The sequence below is a fragment of the Schistocerca americana genome, chromosome 5 (genome assembly GCF_021461395.2).
Source record: "Schistocerca americana isolate TAMUIC-IGC-003095 chromosome 5, iqSchAmer2.1, whole genome shotgun sequence".
Classification (NCBI taxonomy): domain Eukaryota; kingdom Metazoa; phylum Arthropoda; class Insecta; order Orthoptera; family Acrididae; genus Schistocerca; species Schistocerca americana.
In genome coordinates, this window is record NC_060123.1 from 386,122,453 (window position 1) to 386,146,881 (window position 24,429).

A 24,429-nucleotide genomic window follows, 5' to 3' on the forward strand; every position below is an offset into this window, starting at 1 on the left:
TTTTTTCTGTGGATGATTCAAGAGAGAATCACTATTTAAAAGCTGCTGTGGTATAAATTTCCTGAAGAAAGATACTAATCCAAGATATCTCTTCAACTGCTTCTTGTTTTGAGGTACGAGGCAGTGTCTGATAGCGTACAGTTTCTCAGGTTCTGGAATAATGCCTTGAGGTGATATTGTGTGTCCAAGGAATTCAACCCTCTCCTTACCGAAATGGGACGTCATTAGGGTGGCTGTGTTTCTGTATTCTGAAAACCTATATGACTTGAGCCAAGAGCCATGTGTGTTCTGACCCCGTGGGGATAGCAGTCACTAGATCATCAACATACACAGTAACTCTACTTAAGAGTTCATGTCATAAGACTTGATCTAAAGCAGAAGTAAATATGCCTGTACTTTTATTTACACAGCCAACAGCCTTGCGGCAGTGGTAACACCGGTTCCCATCAGACCACCAAAATTAAGTGCTGTCGGACTGGGCTAGCACTTGGATGGGTGACTATGTGGTCTGCTGAGTGCTGTTGGCAAGCACGGGGCACTCAGCCCTTGTGAGGCAAACTGAGGAGCTACTTGATTGAGAAGTAGCAGCTCCATTCTCGTAAACCGACATACGGGCAGGAGAGTGGTGTGCTGACCAGATGCCCTCCATAGCCGCATCCAGTGACACCTGTGGGCTGAGGATGACATGGCGGCTAGTTGGTACCCTTGGGCCTTCCAAGGCCTGTTCGGATGGGGTTTAGATATTTAAACCAAAAGGGGAACACAGAACTCGGAGCTTCTGCTCCCACATACAAAGGCAATGTACTTACGGCTGTCTTCATGTTGTGCAATTTGCCATTTTGAGACTCTGAGGTCTATTATGGTGAGGTACTTAATATTAGGGAATTTTGGAAGTTGTTCTTCCAGGTTGTCAGGCTGCGTCCTGACAGACACACTAATTTTATTTATTTCTCATGTGACAAGCACTAGGCGAACACTCCCATCTGATGTGCTAACGGCCAAAATGTGGCTACAGTAAGAAGATAAGGATGGTTCTTATTATTTCCCAGTTTAGCACTCTATTGATCTCTTTCCTCACAGCCATGTCTTTGACCCTTGCAATGGGGTAAGACAGGAAGCAGAAGGTTTTGTGTGGGTACACCTCAATTTTGTACTTTTATCCTTTGGTTATGCCAGGGCCTCATTCAAAAACGGGACTATAATGTATTAAAAGCTCCTGCAGTTCTACCTTTTGTTCTGTAAGACACACTATCTCCGGGCCTATTTCCTCTTCTGTGATTGCTCAACTCCCGGTATGTTTACAAACATGACAATAGGACAGAAGAATTGTATTTAAATATAAAGAGTGTGGCATTTGATTTGACTAGTTCTAATGAATATTGTTGGTTGTTCACAACAAAATGACACTTCTCCATACCAGTGTCAATTTGTGCTTGATACTTCCTAGAGGTGTCCATGCTGATAAGCCAGTTTATTAGCCTTTCAACCACAAGAAAACTGCATTGTAAAGTGAAGCTATCAATTTGATGGCCTGCAATTTTGTACCTTCAGACTGGCCTCCTACAGCTGTTTGGATTTTACAATTTTGAATTGGAAGCATTGGTATGTGTACTTGTTTTTGTAATTTGTCAAACAGACCCTGTGAAATTATATTCATGGTAGCTCCAGTGTCCAGTGCTATGGGTGCCCTTAAATCAAGTATTTGTGCATTGATTACTGCCTGTGCTGTGTCTTCATTTTCATCTACATGGTTGGTAATATCTTCCTGACACAGGTCATCTTTGATATCACCACAGTTGTCATATCAATGAAAACAACTTTTAACTAGTTCCATGCCACCACCTCTATTACTAGAACAGAAGTTCGATTTTTCCGAATTTCCGTGAGCACTGACCACCGCGTTATGGTTAACCTCAACTATGTGCATATTATGCATCTGGTTTCGTCAGTAAGTATTTTGCATGGCTCTTGATCTGAAATTTCGATGTCCCTGGCCACTATTACTGCTTATATTCGGGCGGTGGTGGATTATTTTGTTACCCAGTGGCCATTAGTGTCTTTGTACCACCCCACCCTCCCCCCCCCCCCCCCTCCACCTCCGGTCAGCAACGCATTGTATGTTTGCTGGCCATAATCTCTCTGGCATTAAATCATTAGATATTTGGATTATCTGTCCTGTCTGTTGACACCTAATAGCTTGGGGCTGAATGTTCCCTTTCCTTTTCAAAGTTATTAGCGATGTTTGTCTATGATTTTTCCTCCACTGCTTTCAAGCTCTGAGCTGTTTCAGTTCTTAGTTCTGCTTTCTGTACCTGCACTGCTTTCTCGATCACATCTACATAACCTTTGTGTTTCTGGACTACCTTCTGCACCAAGGAACTGCCTTGGTCTAGCATACCAGCCTCGGCTGTCTTTATTTATCCTTTCTTGCTTCTTTTTCATGAACTTGCAATGACAAAGCTTGCATCCGTTCAGGTAGACCTTTGTACGCTGTTTGCAACTCATCAACAGTACCTGCAAGTGTATGTACATTCTGGCATGATTGTGACTGCTCCTGCTAGATTTTTGTTTGAGCCTCGGTCACCTCTGCCACCTTTTCCATGAACTGTTCTTGTCTCACCTACTGATTACACTTTTCGGCTTAAATTATTTATGTCTTGTGGCAAAACAGTGAACAATTGTGTTTTTAGGTCTTTCCCCAACATACAAGTTTATCATGTAATTCATTTGAAAGAACAGCACACAAATCCGTTGTGAAGTCATTGAACTGTTGTGCTATGGTGGTTCTGAAAGCATCAAGAAGTTGGCTTTTGCTGTTCAATTAATTCCTTTTGTGTATGTGTCTGATGTTTTGAAAAATTGTTAAATTTTTTGTTTTGTTCTTTTCAAAACTTATGAAATGTTTCATTGATACTTTGCTAGTGTGTTTGATTGTGCTCATTAAGTTTATTAAATTTTTTGTTTTGTTGTCAAAAATCATTAAATTTTTCATCAATACTTCATTAGATTGTTTTTGTTCTTCCTTAAACTTGTTCTTGAAATCATTGGAACTTTGTTTAAATAACTGTTGTAACATTTGCATCATGATTGGGTTTTTCTGATGCATGCAATGCACTCTGTACAATTACGTTTGCATTAGGCATAAGTATGGCAGGCAAAGAATGCTTTTATAAAATGTGCACTGTCATGCTTTACATTTTCACAAAAGAAAAAAATACTCCCTGGAGAAAATTGTGACCCTGTCTCGTGTACTGTCATCATCATATGATTTAGAATGATCATGTTACTATCACCTGTGTCCGTGTTAATTGAAAAATGTAATTGGTCATCGTCACTGCGACCAACATTTTCAGTTTAGATTTCATTTGTTGCCATGTCCATGTTAGTGGCATCTTGTGCCTGGCTATCTAGCAGTGGACTGCCAACAATGTACCTGACGTGTGCAATAATTTTTTGAAAATTTTGCTGAATATTAAATAAATGCATACTTTTGACAATGAAATATTCTGTTTGTAGTAGTGAAGATACCACTACGAACCCTTTTCAGTGGTGTCTTGCTAACATGTATCAAAATATATTGTCAGTGTAGCTCAATTGTAGGCACAAATTTCTCTCCCTAACATTAATTTTCTGTGCAAATGTCTATGTATTTTAAGAGAACACTTCAATTTGGGAACTGGGTGAGGAAGGGTACTACGATCACTAATGGCAGAGACACTACTAAGTGCAGTCATGTACACAGTGGATCATGAATTTTTGTGCCTTTTCATTGGCTTTCTCACATCTTCCGGAATCAATTTTTCAATTGATTACATTTAATCTGAACATAAGGCAGCTGTGTCCCTGAGTCAGAGGTGAAGGGTTTGAACTTTAGAGGGTGTGGTTGGTGCCTTTTCGGATACTGGACACAGTACAGCATCTAGAGAAAGTGACATTGCCACAGAATTATTGAGATAGTTGGGAAAACAACCCTGGTAAAACTGTTTCATCTGGTAGGTGAGATATATCAAACAGGTAAAATACGCTCTTACTTCAAGAAGAATGTAACAATTACATTTCCAGAGAAGGTAGACTCTAACAGGTGCAAGTATTACCAAATAATCAGTTTAGTAAGTCATGGCTGGAAAATACTAATTTGAATTATCTACAGTAGGATGGAATGACAGTTTGGGTTTTGGTGAAATGTGGGAACACACATAGCGATAATGACACTTTTACTTATTTTTGAAAATGGGTTGAAGAAAGCCAGATCCACATGTATAGCGTTTGTAGGTTTAGAAAAAGCTTTTGACAATGTTGATTGGAATACATTCTTTGAAATCTTGAAATTATTGAGAATGAAATACCGAGTGTGAAAGGTCATCTACATCTTGTACAGCGACCAAGCTGAATGTCAAATGACATTAAAGTGAAGCGGTGGTCAAGAAGGGACTGAGACAACATTGTAGTGTTTCCCCAACATTATTCAGTCTTTATATTGAATAAGTGATAAAGAAAACCAAGGAGAAAAGTGGAAAGGGAATTAAGTTCAAGGAGCAGACATGTATACTTTGAGGTTTGCCAGTGACGCTGTAAATTTGTCAATGATGGCAAATAGATTTGAAGAAAAGCTGAGTGGCATGGATAGTTTCTTGAAAAGATATTAAAGATGAGCATCAAGAAAACTGAAACTAGGCTAATGGAGTGCCATCAAATACAATCAAGTGATGATAATTGGATTGAATTTCGAATGAGACATTTGGGCAGCTCTGAAGGGGTACTGAATTGAATTGAGGAGAAAAGAGCTGTAAGGCATAACTTGACAAAAAGGACACAGTGTGAGTCTTCATGGATCAGTTAATCTGATAGTGGAGAGAAGTATGGGGATAAAAATTGTAAGAGGGCAATCAAGACTTGAATGCAGTAAGCAGGTTCAAATTCAGATAAGATGCAGCAGGTATGTAGTGATGAAGAGATTTACATTGGTTAGACTAGCAAGGAGAGCAGCACCAAACCAATCTTCAGGCTGAAGACCAAAACAACAAATTGTGAATTGTTCGTCTAAGTGTGAAAGGTGCTGAGACTATCCCACCAGTGGTAAGTAAGGAAACAGATTTTTGTTCGAAGTTGCGTTGATAAAATTAGTTATTAATCCCATATCCCCATGGCATTCTTCATGGCAGTGACAGATAAAAATGCCCATTCACTCAGTGATGAGGATGACCTTTGGGGTGCACAAATTTATATTGTACAGCTGCTGATTTACTTTTATTTGTTTACTGTTAGTGTATTAGGTCTCCAGTTTTCCTTACTTAAATCTAATAACACTTGTGCCACAAACAGAGCTATCTGTGTTTTTCTTTTCTGATTATAAGTACTTGATATTATAAGAAAATTGTCGTTTTTTAAGCCAAAGTGAGTGTTCTTTAAATAAAATGTTAAACTGGAGCTGCTGTTATGCTACCTGTTATTCATGTTACGAAACATATTTCATGAAGAAAGTATTAAAAATACATTGTTTTATATCTCTCTCATCTTTGTTTTAGGGCTGGAGTAACTTGTGACACTCCTAAATTAGCTACATTGACACTAACTTCAAGTTTAAAAACAAGCTTGCTTCAGTTTTCAGATATAGGGGTGTCAAAGACTTGGATTAAACTGAAATATATTAATTTATTTATTTATTATGTCAAAAGTACAGAAATTTCAAATAGAAATATATAAATATTGACAGAATTTTACACAAAAGAAGACCAAAAATTGGACACTTCGAGTGCATTTGGTGTAGCTCTCATAAGGTCTTCCATGGTGCAGGTGGTTGGTGATGAGGAACACTGAAGCAAATGGCTGTTAGCCTACTCAATGCCACACTGGCAAAGAACTGAGTCCACAGAGAAACCCCAAGTCCACATATTGGACTTGTATCTCATTGTGTTTGATCACAATCTATTGAGAGACCTCCATATTGACCACTTCTCTGAATGTCCATGGGGAAGTTCTTCCTTCGGAGCCATCCATTCTCCCAAATACCAACATTTCTCCCACCATCATGAGATCCTTGCCACATGTAGATTCTTGATCAGAGACTCAGTGGTTGTCAAAAAGCTCTTTCTTGATTTCAGCCTAAGACGTGCGGGCTGACGACCATATAGTGGATAGGCTTCCGTTGTTGTGGCCTTACTTTTCCCATATCTCACCACAGCTACCTCACGTCAGATTTCAGGAGGAGCCTATGTCAGCGATCCAATGGAATTTGTCCACAGGAGTAGGTCTTAAGGAACACGTGATAATCTGACAAAACTCATTTAGAGCCACATCTATGTTCTTGGCATGACTGGACTTGTACCATACCGAACATGCATATTCAGCAGTGGAATAACTTAGAGCAAGCATGCTTGAGTGCACATTGCATGGATTGGCACCCCATGATGTACCTGTCAATCTTCACACTGTTATTTCTGGCTGCCACTTTCTGTTTGGTGTTTAGGCAATGCATTTTATATGTTAGTGCGCGATCCAGAATTAGTCCAACATATTTGGGAGTAGGACTATGTTCGAGTATGATGCCCCCCAGGAGATATTTAAGGATCTATTTGCCTGTTTATTCTTCAGGTGGAAATCACAGGTCTGAGTCTTGGCAGGATCAGGTTTCAAGTAATTCCCTTGAGAGTAAACAGAAACCTAAATTCTTGCTTGAGTAGTGATAGCACAATCATCAGCATAAATATATTAATATGAAAGCATGTTCTAAAATTTATGATTCATGAGAAAAATCACACATTATTAACAAAAAACACATATTTTTTCCCCTGTTTTCAGTATGAAGCTTCCTCCTGTGGCAACTCTACAGTGAAAGGCAACAGTTATGTGGTCCTTTCATTGAAATCAAAAGGAACTGTCAAAATGTTGTGTGAAAAGAGGTATGCATATTTCTGTCATTCTGTCATCAAACTATCTCTCTCTCTCTCTCTCTCTCTCTCTCTCTCTCTCTCTCTCTCTCTCTCTCTCTCTCTCTCTCATAAACAAGATTTTTTTTTTTTTTTCAGGGATGCAGAGCAGTTGCAGACTCTCAGAACCATCATTTGGTGGGTTTTAGATTACTACATTAGAAACGAAGGATCCTCAGGAAATGAATGCGATAGGACTGTTGACAAGTTCCGGGAGTTTTTGCTTAAAGTATTAGTAGATGTTCTTGCATACAAGAAATAAACAGATTAAGAGTGATCATCAGGATCTTGTAAATATTTTTGTTATGTGTCAAAATGTAAATGATGTTACAAATGTATGTATCTTAGATAAAATTCTTGGTAAAAAAAAAAGACTGATTTCTGACTGTAGCTGCTGATGATAATGTTCTTGCGATTTTCAGTGATAACAAAGATTACATACAAAGTTATATAAAGGTTCAACCATTGACCAACACTTCAGTAGTTAAAGTACAGATATTGCATTTGTGTTATATTTCTTTTGGCTGATAGATATTTCTGTGTATACCAAATTATGATGTATTCTAGCAGTGCAGCAAGAAAGATAGGTATAAGTGTGTGTGTGTGTGTGTGTGTGTGTGTGTGTGTGTGTGTGTGTGGGAGGGGGGGGGGGGGAGAGAGAGAGAGAGAGATATCCCAGCAGAATGTTCTGAAATATTTTCATTTCATGACAAGACAATTAGGAAATTTCTATCACAATATTCATAGGTTACTAATCTACTTGTGGTGGTAGAGGTCGTCTTTTTAATGTAATTACATGGTGTTTTAGTATATAATTTATTTATCTGGTAAAATTTTGTCATGTTTAGTTTTTCAAACTGTTTAAAATCGGAATATTTCTTAAAACTGTCACTTAATGAGAAACATTCACTATAGATTCACCAGTGGTATGTTTTACAGATGACAAAATACTACATAATACACACATCATCACCATAGTGTTATTCATACCATGTGGGAAACAGTAGTTTTGGAATTGAATTTGCTTTCGTGTAATGAACTACATTGTAAAAGTGTAGGAAAAGACAGATTACTACTTACCGTAAAGGAAATACATTAAGTTGCCAACAGGCACAATTGAGACACTTAAATAAAGGTTTCAACCACAGCCTTTGTCAGTAAAAAAGAAACACACATAATTCATAGACACAATCAAGCACACCTCATGCTGGAGTTGGCAGTCATGTGTGCATGAGGTGTGCTTGTTTGTGTCTATTAATGGTGTGTGTCTCTTGTACTGAAGACTGTGGCCGAAAGCTATATGTAAGTGTCTTTTAATTGTGCTTGTCTGCAACTTAATGCATCTTCTTTATGGTAAGTAGCACTCTATCTCTTCCAATGTTGTTGATATTTCCACCTGAAGTTTGCATTATTTGAACTACGTTGTAATCCTGACGAAACATAGACAATTATTTTAGGATTACTGACAGAGAAAAAAGTGATAAATATGTTAGACTTCCATTTTTATTTCAAATCAAAATAAATGAAAAATAATAGCAAGGTGTTCAAGAGAATAGCTCGTGTCTTTTTCGTAAAAACTAGTTGTCGTATGAAGAGGGAATATTGATGTCTGTCACATTCCTTTCGTGATACTGACGAGAACATTTGTGCAGTATCAGTGACTGCCAATCCTCTGTATCAAGCTGAAGTACATTAATACTACAGAAGTTCAGAGCTGTATTGTATGTTACACCAGAGAGAACATCCACTATCACAAAAATAAGACAAACTGAATGTTTATATCTGAAGAGGAGGACAATAAAACATGCTGAAACTTTTCAAATGGTGTACCATAGTTTTTAAAAGTTGGTGTATAACTGGTTATTGGAGTTATCATTCTACAAAGTGGCCAAAGTCTTTCAGTTAATGTTTAAACTAATTTTCGAGAATATTGATATAAAAAAGCTTTAAATTGTAAATATTTTATTGTGGTATTACCGTTATCATTCTCAACTTATTCAACAAGTAAACCAATCCTACCACAAATATCAATGTGGAGTAATTAATTTCTCTTCAGAGATAAATTTTTAGGTATTGACTAAGATATTTTTATACAACTAAAAATTGATAAATGGGCTCAAGTTGACATATTCATCATCATACAAAGATCTTGTAACCTACTACAGAGGGAGGAAAAATTGACAGATGCTTTAGTTGCAAGAATTTACACAATTGTGTATGTTTGCAGAGAACTGTTGTGTACATATCTATGTGAAATGAAACGAAAAGTATTAGTGTTAATGGTAAGAAACTCTCAATGCTAATATTTCCTCATGACGTTGTACTTTAAATTTTAGAAAACAGCCACAAGTCACACTTAGTATTTTTTATTTACTGGTCAGGCTCTTCAAATTCACAAAGTATCTTCAGAATATTCCTATAAAAGATACAAATTGAGATAATACAGAAAACTTACAATGAAGTTACATGAAGTGCACAATATTCTATTTCCAGTATAGTGACTTACATATAAAGTTGGCTGACAGCACTGCAGATTAAACTATCTGTACTATAGTACTTAAACTTATGTTTAAAGTATAGTAGTAAATGATGACACTGACAGCAGCAAAGATTACATTGACTGGACAACAATACTTGCAGTGTCTGTGGTATAGTTTACTCAAAGATAATTTACAACTACAGAAAATGAAATTTACATTTTAATCATATCTACACATCTTTCAAAACAAATGTGTAAAAATTACAATATCTTTCGAAATGTGTTACAAAACATACATATTTAAAAAGTCTTCATAAATGTACGAGGGCAGTTCAATAAGTAATGCAACACATTTTTTTTCTCGGCCAATTTTGGTTGAAAAAACCGGAAATTTCTTGTGGAATATTTTCAAACATTCGCACTTCGTCTCGTATAGTTTCATTGACTTCCGACAGGTGGCAGCGCTGTAAGGAGCTGTTAAAATGGCGTCTGTAACGGATGTGCGTTGCAAACAACGGGCAGTGATCGAGTTTCTTTTGGCGGAAAGCCAGGGCATCTCCGATATTCATAGGCGCTTGCAGAATGTCTACGGTGATCTGGCAGTGGACAAAAGCACGGTGAGTCGTTGGGCAAAGCGTGTGTCATCATCGCCGCAAGGTCAAGCAAGACTGTCTGATCTCCCGCGTGCGGGCCGGCCGTGCACAGCTGTGACTCCTGCAATGGCGGAGCATGCGAACACACTCGTTCGAGATGATCGACGGATCACCATCAAACAACTCAGTGCTCAACTTGACATCTCTGTTGGTAGTGCTGTCACAATTGTTCACCAGTTGGGATATTCAAAGGTTTGTTCCCGCTGGGTCCCTCGTTGTCTAACCGAACACCATAAAGAGCAAAGGAGAACCATCTGTGCGGAATTGCTTGCTCGTCATGTGGCTGAGTGAGGGTGACAATTTCTTGTCAAAGATTGTTACAGGCGATGAAACCTGGGTTCATCACTTCGAAACCTGAAACAAAACGGCAATCAATGGAGTGGCGTCACACGCACTCCCCTACCAAGAAAAAGTTTAAAGCCATACCCTCAGCCGGTAAAGTCATGGTTACAGTCTTCTGGGACGCTGAAGGGGTTATTCTGTTCGATGTTCTTCCCCATGGTCAAACGATCAACTCTGAAGTGTATTGTGCTACTCTTCAGAAATTGAAGAAACGACTTCAGCGTGTTCGTAGGCACAAAAATCTGAACGAACTTCTCCTTCTTCATGACAACGCAAGACCTCACACAAGTCTTCGCACCCGAGAGGAGCTCACAAAACTTCAGTGGACTGTTCTTCCTCATGCACCCTACAGCCCCGATCTCGCACCGTCGGATTTCCATATGTTTGGCCCAATGAAGGACGCAATCCGTGGGAGGCACTACCCGGATGATGAAGAAGTTATTGATGCAGTACGACGTTGGCTCCGACATCGACCAGTGGAATGGTACCGTGCAGGTATACAGGCCCTCATTTCAAGGTGGCGTAAGGCCGTAGCATTGAATGGAGATCACGTTGAAAAATAGTGTTGTGTAGCTAAAAGATTGGGGAATAACCTGGTGTATTTCAATGCTGAATAAAACAACCCCTGTTTCAGAAAAAAAAGTGTTGCATTACTTATTGAACTGCCCTCGTACATTCAAAATTACTGTTTTTTTAAAAAAAAATTCTGTTAGGATAATAAGGCAGGTATTATATTTTGATGGCTTACCTACAGCACTTAATCAAGTAACTTTCTAACCCACATAAATTAAATTTGTTGGTTCATGTAATAAATTCTGTGGGTTTTTCTTTTTTCCTACAAAAATTTCCAGTTCTTCCAAAACTTTTAACAGAAGGCCTTTAGCTGTGGTTTGGATAATTTTTGTTCTGTCTTGAATCTCAGCTAATGTTTGTTTAGTTGTTCCCAAATGATCACCCAATGCCATGTAATATGAATTTAAATTGCAGTGTTCCTTATAATGTATGTTAAATGCTCTTCCAGTTTGGCCAATGTACATGCTCTAACAATTTTGGCAATTCTCTTATATACTCCTGTATTACTGTATTTGTCCTTATGTACATTCTCTTTGTGTATTAGTGCATGTCTAAGAAGTTGCTAGTTCAAAATGCAACTTTATCTTTCAGTCTTGCAAAATATCTCATGATATGGTCTGTTACAGGAGGACCTTTGTATGTGAGTGTAATATACTTTTTATTTTCTGCCAGCTTTCCTATACTCTTGTTTTTCTTTTAATATTTTTCTGTATAGTGTGGTACAGTTTCATCATATCATGTTCTTGGTAATTGTTCCTTGATGCTATCTTTTTGATCGTTTGTAACCCTGTAGCTCTGTCTTTGTCTGTGAGTTGAGTAATTGAGAAAATTGATGCTACTATCAGTTTCATGTTCAACTATGAACTTAATTTTTGAGTTCATTTGATTGAGTTTATCTGTTACTTTATTTATATCTTTCTTGATTCCTTTAAATAGAATTGAGGGGGTAAGCGCAACATTGATCTGAGCCACTTTTTTAAGAAATAGAGAAACAGAAGGTCAAAGTTATACAATTGTGGTTTATCTTGGAATTTGGAAATCCCACTTTTTTGGTAGTGGTGTATTCCATGATTGGTTAACTTAACCCCAATGTTATAAAGTCTTTTGTGAATTAGTTTTAGAAATAATGCAGTTTATATGAGGCACCTGCAACTCGTTTTCTTGATTAGACCACTGTTGCACTGACATTTTTGTGTACACGAGAAAGAAGAAAAAATGTTATTTGAATAACTGTAATATAATTTATCATATTTTCATCCTAATAGTTCTTCCACAAATTTTAATATGAACTTAAAGTAACAACACATTACACAAAGTGGTTCTGTCAGTAAAATATTAAGATTATACTTAATCTTATAAGCAAGAACTTTCTTTTTCAGTATACCTTTTCAGTATGTGTTTTGCAAGATTACACAGTAGGCCTACTATACATAATGAGGAATATTAAAAATGTCTTCACTGTCATCCTCCACAATATGTCGTATATTTTCATCTTCCTCGGTTCTATTTTGAGATACCAGACTATTGTAAAATAAATGGTAAATGGGTGGAACATATTTCAAAAGGTCATTAATATCTTTAAGTATCTTTGGGTTTATTGGCCTTGGGTTGGAATGTTTTAGCACTAGCTGAACATGTTAGTTCAAAGGTGTGTTTATTCTCTCTCTTTTGTCCTTTAATGATATTCGCATATGCACCTTGCTCTATACCATCTGAATAACAATACCTGACACAATATTTCCGTGGTGGTGCAACAGAGACTTTCAGCATTGAAATCTGACTGAAAGCAACAGTTTCTTTATCCTCTGTAAATTTACGATTAGTTATTTTATCAGTTAAAGGCTTTGAACTTAGGAAGTCAACCTGTTGCACTTCAGTTACATTAAATTTTCTTTTACCTATCCTAGTATTTTGTATAAGATCTACCCACCCAGCAGGTGTAACATATATTTTTCCAATCTCTCTCTCTTCTCTATGAATCCAAAGTCCTTATCACAGGGTAGGTAGCTATGACCTGATACTAGATGCTTGTGAACTATTTCCTTAACATATTGTTTGTGAATAAGTTATAACCGAAAACTTACTAAGGATATATTCTTATTTTGAGCAAAACAGTTATCAGAACACACGATTAATTTATCAACATTTTGAAGATTGTTTAAAGTATATTTAATTAAACATGATATTTCATCAGCACCCCGTCCTGCAATACGTTCTGGCCATACATACATGTGCACATCATCGTGACGTACAATCGTGAACACAAAAGTTGTAAGTCCACAACTGTCTCTTGTAGAAAACTTCACTAGTGTGTAGATGGGAAGTAGGCAGAGCTTGTTGTAAATCAAATGCTATCACTTTCACAGACCTGTGGTCTTTAGAATAAGCTGTGTCAGTCTTTAGATTATTATATGCCTGTTGTGCTTTTAATTGATGCAAACCTAACTCTTTTTGGACATTAGCTTTTTCAACATCTTCCTCCACATGTGAAAGTTTTATGCACAATGAATCACACACCTTGCATGTGTCAGTAGATGGTGAGGAAAAAGACAGGTTGAATTTTGTATTTAACATATCCCTGCAAATATACTTGCTAACAATATCTTCAGGATCATGTTCCTGTTTCATCCAAGTAACATAATGCAGCTATGATGTATAAACTTTAAGACTTTCAGGCAAATATTTTCTGTTTGGAGCAGAAGGTCTTGAATAATGACTTTAATGCATGGAAAACTATTAATAAGATTTACAACAAAATTGGACTGATGATCACTAGTTTTATTGGGTCTATTTCCATGTCTTCCACGACCATCTTGTTTTGGTCTTCCCTCAGTCTGTTTCTGTGAAACTGACCTTGAAAGTCTACCATTACTGATTCCAATGAAAGATACGAATGCCTGTTGGCAAACTCTTTCATCACTACCATCTAACGAAATATAATGCTCACGGGTGTGTTGTCTCCTGCTCTCATTTCCACTTGCACCATATCTTTTCTCCACTAGGTTTACTTTCACACACCCGCTAATATACACATTTTGTAAACTAAAGTCACCCATATTCCAAAACCTTTTGAACACTGTTTCACGTTGTTCTTCACTGAAACATGCGTAACACTTATGTTGACAATCACATGGTGGACCTTGTTTAGGTTTGTGGACATTCTTGCCTATTCTCCCTACATATTCTTTTCCTGCATTTCTTTTCCTCTTCTTTATACTCCTGTCCCAGGAATGTATACACCTTGCCCTTTTCCTTCCACAGTTTTCCGCTGTTTCTTTGTTATTTTCATTGCTTGAGACATCACTCTCACCCTGAATGTCAGCCATACTTTATTACATGTGATCCAGATACTGACCTCTCAATGGCTGTTTTAGGTTGGACCAATGTTGTTGCACTCAAACAAAATGGAAGTTTGTTTGAGTGAAGAAATTAGTGGCTTCTAAATAATTTGTACGAGGTGATATTGGTCTGTGCCACATGAAAGGAAGGTAGTTCACATCACTACACAACAGATGGCACAAACATCTCATTTTCTGTATTGGAGAGGGTTAGACCATCACCCCCTCAATTATACTGTTGTCAACATACTGGTGATAATACAGTATTTTCTGCTTCATATCACTATTATGTCAAAAATTTTATTTCCAAGTCATCAAGAAAAATTTCTCACAAGATGCTGGAAAACCCTGTTACCCATCACTAGCCTGTCTCCCAAGCACTGTATTTTTCCATTAAAGGTAAAGTACCTAAAATCAAGGCTGAATTGCAAAAGTCTAACAGCTCCACAATCTCACTTACAGCCATAGTTTTACGCTGTAGAAAATTATGTTCCATTATTTAGAAATAATCATCATCAGTTGGTATGTTTGTAAATACATTTGTAACATCGCGAGAGGCAAAAATCGGGTCTTGTGGGATATTCATATTTACTACACCGTTAGCAAACTGGATGCTATTTTTAATGCTGAAGTTTTATCAGATTTGTACAAACATTTTTTTGTTGAGTATGTGATTTAGTTCACTGTTGGAAGCATATTCATTATTATTAATAATTCCAACTGCCGTGTCAGGTTTATGTATTTTAATCTAAGGTCTTGCAGTGGGAAGCTTTGGATTCAATAACTGTATTCTACATTTTTCTGACAAGCGAAATAGAAACTGAGGGGCATCAATTTCACTTTTAAGTTCAGTTTGGAACCTACTGAGGAGGTCTTTATTAATAATGTTTATGCCATTCTGTTCAAAATACTGTAGTATTTCGTCAGTGTAACTTGTTGTATAATAGCACTGCCATATTACCCTTATCATATTTTATCACTAGAGCCCCTACAGCTAGGAGTCACAAAGGAAATACACTATATACAACAATAAAACACAGTGCTCATACAAGCAGTTTGCCAACTGCAAAGTGTGTCAAAGGCTTTGGGAAGACTATGCAATGCTTCCTAACAACAAATTGCCTCCAATGAGTGTGACGTCACAACTGTTCACTTTAGATTCGTTTGAGCAGTTGCGGGCGGGGTCTTGTGCACGTGCAGTTGAGTCACGTATTAGCAGTACCTTCTCCCGCTTCTGGCTACAGTTGTGTGGTTGGGCGCCACTATCTAAATTGCTCCGGTTTGGAAATATCGTAGATCCGGGGCTGATGCACAGAGCAGTCTGAGCTGTAGTGGGGAGGTGGGTAGTCTCCACATGACCTGTGTTTACGTTTAGTGATTTTGCTGTTTCCTCTTCGTTTATAGCTCTCACATTAAATGAAAACAAATCGGATTTCTGTGGCCGGGAGCTACCAAATGAATTAAAATACGTTCGCATAATTACGGGAGGCTAAAATATGTTGTTAGTTTCAGGTTTTATTTCCACCTTTCTGACAGTCAAGCATTAATCACCTTGCAGAACAATGAAGTTATTTTTGTTGGTTTGCTAAAGAGATTTGGCTTTTGTTAACATTTTGCGCGGAGGCAGTCAATTTATTTTAAACTAAGTGTTTAATTTCACTCTATTGGCTAGTTTCAACTGTTCGCTGCATTTCAAGTGCAAGTTTTCCATCTTCTAGCTCGTATGGCATTGTTGTTGTCGTTGTGGCCTTCAGTCGTGAGACTGGTTTGATGCAGCTCTCCATGCTACTCTATCCTGTGCAAGCTTCATCATCTCCCAGTAACTACTGCAACCTACATCCTTCTCAATTTGCTTAGTGTATTAATCTCTTGGTCTCCCTCTACGCTGCCCTCTAATACTAAATTGGTGATCCCTTGATGCCTCAGAACATGTCCTACCAACGGATCCCTTCTTCTAGTCAAGTTGTGCCACAAACTTCTCTTCTCCCCAATCCTGTTCAATACCTCCTCATTAGTTATGTGATCCGCTCATCTAATCTTCAGCATTCTTCTGTAGCACCACATTATTATGCCATTATAAATAACCAAACGTGAGATAATACAGTACTGGTACTCAAGAAAATTTACATCCGAATCCGGATATACGATTGTGCACTTTAAGCCGAATTATGCATTTTAGTATAGTTCACGAAATTCCGATGCTCCTGAAGTATCCTTTGATGTCTTGTTTCCTTTATGACATAATGCAAGATCTTTTAATATTTTACACGTACGAACATGCGGGCTTCCTGCGTCTTCGTAGCTGCGCAGGCGCAGTGATGCCTGTTATCTGGCGCTCTCTGGCAACAGCTGAAACGAACCAATGTCTAACAGGTCACAGGAAAATATTGTGAATGGTGGTTTGAAAAGTATTACTTTCAAAGTAAATTTCCTTTTATGAAAGATGAACTATGTGTGAGAACGTACGATGAATTTCTTAAATCGCTGAGCGTTTGACTCTCATTTAAAAATCAACTCTTTGAGGACAACCATCTAGAAGAATTTAGAGCCCATAAGATCAGACATTTACATCGTTATGAAACATTTTACTGGCACATTTGTGTGATGTATCTTAAAGTGTAACATGCGCAAAATGATCAGCATTATATGTGGAAGCTTAGCTTTTCTTACAGCTTATTAATCTTTGAGACCAATATTATTTGTGAAAGCTTTGTTTTTCTTCTAGCAAAACTATGTATATTAATTTAAACCATTAACTTTTCTTTTTGTGTGTTCGCGCTGCTTAAGAGTGATTTTGCTATTGGTTGACTACACTACATGTCCTGTGCTGTCATCAGCTGCCGAGATCATGTGACATGAGCTATGACTGGCTTACAAAAGCGCATCGCAATCTCAATTTCATTGCTTCGAAAAGTAACATGCAGTGTTTGGTGGAATTCAAATTTATACCTCCGTAAAATGAAGAAATGCAGCGTACATGTTGCTGTACATCAAAGATCTTTCCAAAACGTGTTCCCTCCCCACCTCCCCCGGGTTTTGTTTTCTAAAGTGCCGGCAAATTCTACATCTGTGTAGAAAACCATAAATGTTCTAGGGATTGTATATTGTCATTTAACACGGAAAAAATGTGTTTTCGTCCGGGAGAAAGTGTATTTTCAACCGCGAAAAATGCTGGAATTTTTTTTCCTTGACCACGTATACACCCTGTTTAAACAATGGAAACTCCAGATAGGAATTTGAACAATGTAGGGAAAGATAGATTGCTGCTTACCATAAAGAAGACACATTAAGTTGCAGACAGGTACAGTTAAGACACTTACATAAAACTTTTGGCCATGGCAATGACCTTCATCAGCATTCGTACACACAAGCAAGCACAGCTCATGCACGTGACTGCCAACTCCATTTCGGGCCGGAATGCAACTATCACTTGGGATGCAAGCAGCAATCTGTGAATGGGATGGGGAAGGGGAAGGGGAAGGGGAAGGGGAAGGGATAGGGATAGTAGTTTATGGATGGGGGGAGAGCTGAAAGCTGTCTCATGGACACTGCAGGGACTAGAATGCAACAGGTGCAGCATCAGCAGGCTGTGGGGCAGTGAGGTTGAGAAAGGAGGAGTGAAACAAGAGAGAAGCGGGAAAAGATAGGCGGGTGTGCTGCAGTAGGCAGCTCATAAACAGGGTGGGAGATGAGAATGGGGAAGAGATGATAGGACAGAGGGTGTGGGGTCAGTAAGTTACTGTATGTTGAGACTGGGATAATTATGGGAGCAGAGAAGATGTTGTAAGGATAACCCCATTGCACAGTTTAGAAAAGCTGGTGGTGGAGGGGAGGATCCAGATGGCTCGGGTAGTGAAGCAGCCATTGAAACAGTCTGTTATGTTCAGGTGCATTTTGTGCCACAATGTGGTCTACTTTGCCCTTGGCCACAGTTTGGCAGTGTCCGTTCATACTGGTGGACAGCTGGTTGGTAGTCACACCAATGAAAAAGGTTTGCAATGATCTCAGCGGAGCTGGTAAATGACGTGGCTACTTCCATAGATGGCGTGACCCCTGATGATGGAGTGAAATAAACGTGTGTCAGGACTGGAGTAGGAAGTGCTGGGGGTGCCCAATTCACCCACGCAGCACTTCCTATTCCAATCGTATCACAGTCCTGTTTGTAATGTACTATTCAGTGATATTGTCTTACAGTCTGGAATGGCTTGCTTCTTAGAATAGTGTTTTACTTCACCTATGTGAAACGTTCTGCGTAGTTCAATTTATAAATAATAAGATTAACCCAGCAAAAGAAAGGGATTATAAGAAGTCACCCAGCACACAGCTTTCTTCCTTCCTTGACACATGGCTCTGCACATCTTGCTTACTTTTAGTCCTGAACTAATTACTTGCCCCAATTACGTACATGTAACACAAAGTATCTGGGGTCAGACAACTTATTTATAATATGTATTGATAGACATAAATCAGTCTAATAACAAAAAACATGTCAAAATCCCTGCAGTAGTTCATGATTAGGCTTCACACACAAACAGAAAACTGCAGCAGAAGACTTTAGTCTACCTACAGTCACGAAAAAGCCTGCCACACCAATCCAACCCCCCACTCCCAACAGCCAACCCCTCATAGCTCTGTGACCATGCCTTGCTGACTTACTCCACCTTCCACATCCCCAAAAACTGCCTCCACTCTCCATGAAATGCACTGCTCCTGAACAATCATTGCGTAACACTATTGTCAATCCTTCTGCCACAACTATTACTTCCACAGAAATCTTAGTACTTTCAAAATGCCTATCCTTTAGTCCCAAGCCTAATTTCAACCATGCTGGACTTGTAAAGGACATTATTTCCATTACTTGTTCCCTGCAGTGAAAAATTTTCTTCACCACACACTCCACTGACACAGCCAACCAGAATCCCACATAGAATATTGTTTAGAACAGTTCCAAAATCCCTCCTACTGTGATACTCCTCCCCTTCCACCCAGTCATCTCTTGGCAATCTTTCAGGAGTTTCTCACTTCTAACCAGGCCTCACCTTTCTTTCCTAAGTCCCTCCTTCGTGTGTCTAACTTCACTCCTGTGGAACACAGGCCTGAGAGGTAACCCAAACCTTATCATCCTTCCCACAGACAAAAGCTCCACCACAGTGTGTCATTGTGACTATGTGGCTGAGGGTTTCTACCAACTTTCTGACATCTCTGCATACAAACCTGACCCATCCTGGAAGCATAACATGACCTCAAGCAGCTCCTCAAGGCCCTACGTCCACCCCAAAACCTGATGCATGAATTCATCTCCCTCAGCACACCAGCCATCTCCCTCCCCCCCCCCCCCCCCCCCCCGCACCCCCACCCCCACCCCCCAAACTACCATTTACATGCTCCTGAAACTCAACAGACCCAACCACACAGGTCTTCCTGCTGATTGCCCCATTATGGCAGCATACAGTGCTCCACCAAACGAACCTCTGTCTTTGTTGACAAACACCTCCAAACATTGTTTGTAACCTTCCATCCTACATTCAAGATACTGGCCACGTCCTTCACCACCTCTCCGCATTTCCTGTCCAGTTAGCACTGTGGACATGCATACATCCCTAACAAGGACACGGAACACTGACTTTCCCAATATCATACTGATACCCGACCCACCACCTCTTTTCTAATCCTCCTAGCCATTCACATGCTGACCCAGTATTATTTGACTTTGGAAGGTCAAATCTATAAACAAATCTGTGACATTGCCATTGGTACTCATGTGGCACCATCCTATGCCAGCTTATTTATAGACTGTCTGGAGGAATCCTTCCTATCCAGTCAACACCTAAAACCTCTTGTTTGGTTCAGGTTCATTGATATTTTCATTATCTGGACTTGCAGCTAGGACAACTTGTGCTGAACACCTTCAAAATCTGCTTTACCTAGTCCTCCTCAACTCACTGAGGCATCTTCCTAGATGTCGATACCCACCTCTCAGGTGGCTCCATAAATATGTTTGTTATCTAGTGCACCAGCCACTGACAGTACCTCCACCTTTACATCCATCGGCTGTTTCATGTCAGAAAGTCTCTTATTTTACAGTCGTGCCATCCATGAATGCTGTATCTACAGAGGAAAGCAGGAATTGTCAAAATATGGTGATAATCTTACCAGAGCCTTTACTAGCAGACAGTATCCTATCCAGTTCATCCATAAATATATATCCTATGCCATATGCTCCTCTGACACCAGCATACCTGTTAACCAGCCATTGAGCAGCATTCCTCTGATCACCCAGTATCACCCTGGCCTCAACCACATCCTTCACTAGGGCTCCATCTACCTCTGTTCATGCCCTGAGATGAGGTATATATTGTACCAACATCACCCAAAGCCATGTTCTGCTGCCCATCCAACCCACAGAATATGCCTTCCCTCTTGCTGACTGGAGTATATGATGGTTCAAAAAGCTTTGATTTTTGTGACTCTGATTGTATGTACCATTAAGACAGTGCTGGCTTTGTTCATTAGTACTGATTAGACATCACATTACTTGCAGTCATAAGAAACATTAGATACATTTTTGCCATCAACTTGGAACAGTATAGATCTTGGTTTATGCATGTTATGCTGTTTGCTGCAGAGCCCTGCCTTGTCTCTCACATTATGACGCAAAACCAACTTGTAACTCAAACCCATGTGTGTTATTAGTGCATTATGGATACAATATTCATTGAATTGTGGCAACAGCAAATTCAGAGAGAGCAGATTTTGATCATGTTCTGCCAATAACACCATCCTTACTGGTATGTATGCATGTGTTGTCAGCATCTATATTTATAACATTTGATGATGCAATGAAAACATGGTGTATACATCTGCTGTTTTTGCTGTTTGCAAGGCTAGTAATATTTCTGATATTCATTTCCAGTATGCTTTGTTATTGTTTTCTAGTAATCAGATTTAAGAGTTCGTTCACAAGACCTGTCATAGAACCTTGTAATTCGCTGTCCACTAATTTTGATGTGCAAGCACATGTAGTGGCTACTAGACCATGTTCCAGCCAGTTTCCACAGAAAATGACCCCATTGTGTAAATCCAGGTTGGCATACCTACAGGGTCACAGTCAACAGTGTAACTTTCTGTGCCCAGAGTGTAATGCATCGTATGCCAAGTCTGTTAATTCAGAATAGAGTTGTCCATCAAGTTCCTGACCAGAAAGTTCAGACTAGTGCTCTTAAAATTTCTGATCATAGGTTCTTCATGTAACTCAATAATTCGAACTTACATCAGAGGCACAACATGTATTCAGCATTGACTTAGGTATGGCAGAAGTGCATGCATCGTGGACAACATTATTCCCCAAAATCAACTGATGACAGGAGAGTGTCATAAACCGTAGAATCTGTGGTACTGTCACACTAAGGTGCAAATAAACAGATTAGGAAAGTATTTAGAAACCATAGTAATACTAGAAGTAGAAACTGTAATGGTGGTGGTATCAAAGTTATACTTCACAAAGCATAAAGAAAACAATGCAACAACTGTGCATGAGGTTGCCATTCATCAAAGTTCCCCATGGCCTTCGCCATGTGGTACTGCACTACAGAGTATCATGCCACTGCCTTGGCCAATAACAGAACCCCACTCAGACTGATCTCACTGGTCAACAACAACGTGTATGTGGATTTTCATGTGGCTGTTTCTAATAGGATTGATTTTGTGATTTAGATGCTTTATGTAAGGGGTGTGCTGATTTATTTGACTCGAGGCTTTTCACAAAACTCTGAAGCATGTGTACCATTGAACCCTGAATCTGTAAAACGTGTAGCTAATAGGCATTGTTCATAGTGGCAATTAAAAAACCTCAGGGTACTAGTTGGATTTTTGCTTGAAATTACCATTAGATTCACAGATTATATTAATCAGTATGTCTTTCATGCTATATCAAGTAATAGATTACCTTCTATCATTGTGATGTTTCATATTTCAAACAGCTTATGTTGAGAATACAATAATCTGTGAACTGTTCAGATGAAATTCTAGTTACTAGGTGTAGCTGGGAGGAGCATCTCAACAATTTCAAACAGCTATGTAATAAGGAACTTCTTGGCAGATTAAAACAATGTGTTGTAACAGGACTCAAATCCAGGCTGTGAGGATGTGTTGCAAGTTGTGCTTGGTTAGCCTAGGTGGTAGAGCACTTGCCCATGTAAGGCTAAGGTCCCAGGTTTGAGTTCCAGTCTAGCACACAGTTTTCGTCTGCCAGGAAGTTGATAACAGTGCGCACTCTGCTGTCGAGTGAACAGAACATGTACACAACTTCTTTGCCAGTGGTTCGTAGAGCATCGGGGTAAATAAACTAAACACACTTTGTAATATCTCAGAACTATATTTTTTCACTCAGGATATACACTTAGCATTAAAGCAAACATGCTACCCTGTCGAGGAGGAGGAGGAGGAGGAGGAGGACTGACTGTAGAACTCTGATATAAAAAAATCTGGAAGTGTTTTTTCACCTTTACATCAGAATGAGCCTCATTAGCATTTAAAGGTGCACATTCACGTGTACCACTATATTAGTGTTGAAACAATCTTACTATGACAAAAGAAACATAAATGATAATAAAAAAAAGAACATATAAAAAAAGAATTATCTTTTCTTGCTCCCTATTTATTCGTTATAATACATTTGCCCCCACTGCCTGCTGGAAACAGAAATTAGGCAATGAATGGTTACAGCAGCCAGTAGTCTAGTATCAATTCAGTTTCATATTCTGTGAGACAAGTGTCTCGTATAAGTTTGCAGGAGATAAGCCCATTTGATGTCATTATTTACGATTTGTCTTTTGTTGCCCTGTATGTGTAAAGTTCAAATCTTCAATGATTTAAGTTGTATGTTTACATTCCATGAGGATCGAGGTACAAGTGTTAGTTACTTTAATTCTTAAAGGAAAAAAAAAAAAACTCGTACTAATGTCTTTGTTGAATTGACAGTGCAGGATATAAAGGAGCCAAGAAATTGCTATAAATACTTATTCCACTCAGTACTATAATAATCTTTTTGCATTTAAGGCTTTGGCTTCAAGTTAGGTGGAAGGTACAAACATAAACACAAAAGTAAATCAAATCTCTTTATTACACATAACATTACAAATCTTGCAGATAGTTTCTTGGTCTACCCAGAAGAAGGCCGCTGCAATCGTGGCCGAAACATGGTTTTTCTCCAGCAGCAGTAGTTTTTACATTATGACATGGTACCAAACCCAGAAAACTTTTATGTCGACTGACTCTGGCCGCGGAAGCCTACGCCATTATATGTTGTATTTATTTATTCCTTTACTTGTGGGTGATTGATGGGTGATACTAAAATCGCATTGTCTATTTCATTTATGTGTCACCAAACTGCAACCCAATTGTGCTACAAGGTTGACATAGTTATTAGATGCACTAGATGACCGATACCATTGTGTGTCATATTGAGATTGTCATGATACAATGTTGCCACATAAAGCAGGCATGAGCACAGTGATTTGCACACAGTGGCACAGCCATTACTGAAGTGTGTGTTACCAAATTTGACTCCTCAGAGACTACGATGACCCATTAATCTTGCAGTGAATGTCAAAGAGGCACAAGACAGAAGAGATTGCAGCATATCTATAGTCAAGATACTTCTTTACAATCTGTTCTCCATTTTGATTACCTGCTATGACCACACATCACTCAACAGCATTCTTGCAAGAGTATAACTTACTTCACCAGATCCACATTCTCACCATTAAGTTGTGTTTGTTTCATTAAATGTTGCTCTCGCTTTATAAGCTACTCTGTCCTTTGCACCAAACATTTCACATCATTTGGTGTCTAATACTGCATCCTTCACTACCTCCATGAAACTTACGTCTATGTCCCTGTGTGATATATTAACATAGTTGTTACATCCTAAGGTCACTTTAATACACTTTAATCACACAATATTTTAACCATTAGAGTGACACCTATCCCAGCACAGTAAATGTTTATTGGCAGCATCAGTTTGGCCCTGCTTTGTACATTTCTTTAGTAGGTATTCATTATCTACCATGTATTTAATTACATATATGTTGTCAGCACAAAAGCTAACCTGTCACTCA

General features: G+C 38.7%; 1 protein-coding gene across 3 annotated transcripts in view; it reads left to right on the forward strand.

Moving 5' to 3' along the window:
• LOC124615844 (ATP-dependent RNA helicase DHX30-like) overlaps nucleotides 1-24,429 on the forward strand; it is a 358,540-nt gene that overhangs the window by 300,107 nt on the left and 34,004 nt on the right. The window contains exons 15-16 of one of the 3 annotated variants that reach the window (XM_047143996.1): nucleotides 6,799-6,899; nucleotides 7,026-7,320. The exons of 1 other annotated variant lie outside the window; for it this stretch is intronic. In XM_047143996.1, the coding sequence (XP_046999952.1) occupies nucleotides 6,799-6,899; nucleotides 7,026-7,188 (264 nt within the window). In that variant the 3' untranslated portion in view covers nucleotides 7,189-7,320. Of the gene's footprint in view, nucleotides 1-6,798; nucleotides 6,900-7,025; nucleotides 7,321-24,429 lie in introns of those variants that run through there. One more of the 3 variants, XM_047143998.1, reaches the window with a different exon arrangement.